At 34.1% G+C, this 5,219-nt stretch overlaps 1 protein-coding gene across 1 annotated transcript; it reads left to right on the top strand.

The window, feature by feature from the left end:
• The first annotated feature begins 237 nt into the window (after window positions 1-237).
• LOC129227313 (protein-S-isoprenylcysteine O-methyltransferase-like) lies at window positions 238-4,494 on the top strand. The gene has a single exon (XM_054861857.1). The coding sequence runs from the start codon at window positions 238-240 to the stop codon at window positions 1,102-1,104; it is 867 nt and encodes a 288-aa protein (XP_054717832.1). The 3' UTR covers window positions 1,105-4,494.
• Window positions 4,495-5,219: the final 725 nt, after the last annotated feature.

Genomic DNA, 5,219 nt, shown 5'->3' with positions numbered 1-5,219 from the left:
TTTCCAGAAATCTCAGAAGGTCAGAAGTTAGATCCGTGGGGGTCCTGAGTTTAGAAAACGCAAAACAATTGTTCTCAAAACCTTTACAAAATGAATATCGTTGGGAATTGTTGTAGAACGCCATTATTTTCTTAGTTTCATCTCATGTTTCCTTAAAAATTATTCCTCCGTCAACGAAATTTTGACGGTTAACATTCTTAACTGTGCGACAATGATTTGACTTGGGGGAAAATCAACATGGCCATCAGTACGAATGGCAGAATTAGTTTGTATTGTTTTTGTGTCAATTTAACTGTACTACTTGTCCCTTGTCTCGGATATCTCAGTAGAACCCTCAAGTATGTTGTCGAAGATTATTGGATTATTATGTCAATTGTGTATTCAGTGGGAATCCAAGCCCATTTACACCTTGTATACAAACGAAGAGGCTATGCTTACAAAGTTGCTTGGCGCTCCGGTGTTCTCGGCTTCTTCTTCGGCCTAGGATTGCTCATCGTAACGCTCGCAGATCCATCGTGGTGCATTTTCGGATGTTACATGTCGCTTTTAAGCTTCTTTCACTTTTCCGAATACCTCACTACGGCTATAATCAACCCCAAGTCGCTGAGCTTAGATTCATTCTTGCTTAACCACAGCAAAGAATACTGCATCGCCGCATTGTGCAGCTGGTTAGAATTCTGCACAGAATGGTACTTTTTCTCACATTCCAAAGAGATAAGGTGGTTGAGCGCGCTTGGCTTATTGTTGTGCGTTGTTGGGGAATTGATCAGGAAAGGTGCTATGTTTACTGCCGGGACGAATTTCAACCATATAATACAAAGTCATAGAGAAGAAGGTCATGTACTTGTAACTCACGGTTTGTATGCGTGGTGCAGGCATCCCTCTTATATTGGTTGGTTCTGGTGGTCTGTTGGTACGCAAGTTGTACTATGCAATCCATTGTGTATAATTGTTTATGCGGTGGCGTCTTGGCGATTCTTTCGGCAACGAGTGGTGGAAGAGGAAATAACTCTGCTGAACTTTTTTGGCGAAGATTATGTGAACTATCAGCGTCGTGTGCCAACTGGTTTGCCATTTATTAAAGGTTATAGATTAGAACTGTGAAAAGATCTCATCATCAGTTGTATGCTGAAATGTTTTCTATGAAAAACCAGCAAAAGCAAAGTAATAAGAAATGAGAACTAGTTTTAATATTAAATTAAGATTTGTTAATGTGTGAGTTAAATGTTAAAAAACAAGTATACAAGACTTGTTGCAGTTTAGCGTAACTATTATAGAAATGTAAAATACTGATTTATTCTTTCATGCAGTTCATACCCATTGTTCATTTAGAATTTTAGGTACATTTCCGTTAAAAGTAATCATTAGGCGCATTGATTTATTTTTTAGCGGTTTTAATTTATTAATAGTTTTTGCTAAGAATTTCGTAGTTTGCAACATTCAACAATTTCAATTTCTAAATTCTAGTGTTGCTAAGTTGCTATATACTTGAAGATATCGTCAATCGCTTTGAGCAATTTTTCTATTGTTGCCCTAGGTAGGAAGTAAACAAGTCGCAAAACTAAGTGATGTACCTTTAACAGAAAAGTACCAAAATTTTAATGCCACAAAATGTATCATTTTCATAGCACTAGAGTTTTTTAAGCAATTCATAGCAAAATGACATTTTTGTATTATTATAGTAGGCAAGATTGCAATGGCTGCAACCTAGTCAAAGACCTAGTGGAATTGATCTCTTACTGTCACTGGTTATAGAATCATATGTAATGAAAGCTTTCTTTGCCTTGGGAAACGTCTTGATTTTACTGTGCATGTATAATCCCTTTGTAGATTTTTTTAAAATCAGAAGCAGTCCCTGTAAAATTTTCAGTGACCCAAGCCCAGTAAACTATACACTTAACTTCTATATGTGTTTAAAGCATTTTACTACAGAAAAGTTTGTTCCGTCACAATTATTTTACATTTTTCAACAATTTAATTGACTTAACTAATTTTAAATAATGCTTTGCCTTTATATATTTTAATATTTTTGATAATTGTTTGAACTTCAACTGTAAAGTAGGGTTGAAAAGTAACAGTGGTCTGCTGATCCAGGACCACAAAATTTCCATCGGCCCAGAAGAATATAAATTTTAGTGGATCATGGGACTAGTGATGATGTTTTATTGCTATTTTTCGTTCAAAAATTTTAAATGCCATATATTTTTTTGAAACTGAAGAAAAATTTCAAAAAATAATTAAATTCTGCATTTTCATGGCCCCATAAGCCACAATGGTTAGGAATCCATCAGAAGTTAGGAGAGTATTGATAATGTTCTGGCACTCAAATTCAAAGGTCGTAGGGAGCAGTTTGTAGGTTTAAATAGTATTAATTGCAGCCTTTAAGTATCATGTTTCATTCAATTTGTGTAGAAAATTTTTAATACAGGCTTATCATAAGTAGATAAGCGAGATTTATGCCAACATATACTGCCAATTGCTAGTCTTAGTATCAAAAGCAGCTTGAAAATGCAATATCTTTATCTCCATCACCTCCCTGCCTTTTAGTAAAGCCTTAGCATTGTTATGTAGCATGAGGGAGATGGTGGGTTCATTCTCATACTCGCAACTATGTGGCGTCGTTGTAGAGTACTTCAAAACTATATAAATCTGAATATTATTTTTTTTTTCAAATGAACTTTTTATTTCTGAGCTCTGATTTGTACACAACTATCTTGAATTTATGTGGAAGTATTGAAAATGAAAGGAAAGAAAAAAAGCTCCAAGTGAGGGAAGAAAAAATTTCATTTTGAAACGGTATTATCACGGAGCTAATCTTGGTTAACCTTGTGGGTTACATTTTTTTTTTTTAAATTTGCATTCATTGTTGATTGCTAAAAAAGACTCATCAGATCTAGGTGATTCTTTATAGTTAAAAAATGTATATTTAATGAACAGTTAACTTTCGGGAAGACTAAAAAGCGCTGTGCTGTATTATACTGTTAAAGTACTCTATGTCTTGTCTCTATGCTTGTCTTAAAAAGTTTTAGTTATGTAATAAAGTCATGCTGTATTAAGAGCTAATATTGTGATAATTTGCAAACAAGTTGTTGCAAAAGTTGCTCTTTTGTTGCGTTGAGCCTATTTCCTAGAAATAGGTAAATTATATATGTTTCTTTTTTTAAAAAAATGTTTTACTAAGTGCTAAGTACTGCTTTGATTTCTTAACATGTTTATTTGTTTTTTGTAGCTGAAAATATTCTTGATACACAATTTTATAATTATGTAAGAAAGTATAAGATGATAGATATGACATGAGAGAGAGAGAAAGAACATGACATACTACTTTAGTTTTGACGTATGTGTTCAAAAGAACTACTCTTATGTGATACGTTATTTATTATAACTTAAGAGAGGGCTTCTCAAACTGGGTGTTGTTGCAATGACGCCAAGTGTCCGGATTTTGTGGCAATTCCCTCCAGGGCTTGAAAGGCTTACTGAAGATTTACATTACGAATACAACAACAATGTTGACTTTGTTAAGAAAGAAACTACAAGTTTTGTTTCACACTAATGTGAACCTTCAACAAATGATCCTTTCATGATACGGCAGATATCAAGTCGTAAGACAAATTCTTCTGTCACTTGCTGTAACATGTCACGATCAGTGGTTCTTCATTTTCCAACAAGATGGTCTCTCCCCCCTCCTGCCATCTGACAGACATTCCATCAATTTCCTCAATAACGAGTTACAAATTGCAATTTGGCGATTTTGGATAGATTTGAGTGTAGCTACCGTGCTCTCTGCACCTAACACTCCAAGGTCCAAGCGATTGTTTTATGGTGTTGCATCAAATGGGGAGGGGGGGGGGGGGGTTGAGTTCGTGCCCCATAAAGCATGTGATCTGCAAGTTTTACCCCAAAGATCATAACCCATTTTCTAAGATTGATTGTGACATGTTACAGCGAAGGAAACAAGAGTTACACTTCGGACTTGGTATCTGCCGCAATACAAAAGGTTCATGTATGGATCATTTCGGAAACAAAACCTTGTACAATTTTATTCTCCAGCAAAGTCAGTGTTCTTGTTGTATTGGTTTATTTCAATAAGGTTTCCAAGCCCGGGAGAGAATTTTGATATGCATATATCAAAAAAGACTAGGGTGTGGTGAAAAAATACTTTTCTTAAAGGGTGCCGCAAGTCGGAAAAGTTTGAGAACCCCTTCCTTGTTTTGCTGTTTTTCATAAAAAAACAAAAAAATAACTACACAATTCATCATGTTCGGGAAACTTTTCCTAAATGAAAATTATGGAAAATTTTGGTTAGAAAATAGGATCATCAGCATTATGTATCAACTCATTTTATTTTATTGTTTGTAATTTAAATTTGTTGAGGATTTCATTCTATCACTATTTTAAATATAAAAGAAAGCTAGTTTCACAATATGTATGTAAAATTGTAAATTTTGTACATATAATGTTTTAGCAAATAAAGTGAATGCTTGCTCGAAAATAGATCCTAGGTTGCTGTCATGACTTAATTATTTAAGACAGTGAAAATTGGGAATTTTCTTTTAGTACAGACACATACACAAGTTTTGTTTCTTTCAACCAGGGAATTATGAAAAATAAATCAATACTAATTCAATAGTGCTAAAATTACAACGATTATGAAGAAAACACAAAATTTGCTTTAAAAAATAAATAATAAAATGAAGCAGCTATAATTAAGATAATTAATTAGAACAAGTACACAGATAATATTATTCCAGATTAATAATATCATATATGATCCATATTAATAATTAAATGGGGTCAGGCGCTATCTCTAAACTTCTCAATATTGAAGCTTCAAAAAGGCAATGCTAGTGGACCTTCATTAATCAAAGGGGAAGGGCTCGGAATCTGGGCCTCTCCCTCGAATTGTTTTCGGAGTTGAAGTCCTAAAAACGTAATTGAAGGCCCCTTATAAAGACATTACGGCATGAAGTTAAAAACTCAAACACATACGAGTAATGTTTCGTCATGAGCACCCATATTTTCATAAGAGGGCTAAAATGGTCTTAATAAAGCACAAAAAGGGATCATGCTCATCCGCACTTATGGCGCTGCAGAAAACTTTTTCGAGTATTCTTTTTAGTAGAGAGATAAAGCACTTTATTTTCTGTGTCTATCTGATAATTCTCATTGAAAGATCGGAATAGTTATTAGTTAGCATTTGACATTTATAAAGACATTGA

The sequence above is a fragment of the Uloborus diversus genome, chromosome 8 (assembly GCF_026930045.1).
Source record: "Uloborus diversus isolate 005 chromosome 8, Udiv.v.3.1, whole genome shotgun sequence".
Classification (NCBI taxonomy): Eukaryota; Metazoa; Arthropoda; class Arachnida; order Araneae; family Uloboridae; genus Uloborus; species Uloborus diversus.
The sequence above is the reverse complement of the archived record's forward strand: the minus strand, read 5'-3'. Positions and strand labels throughout refer to the sequence as shown.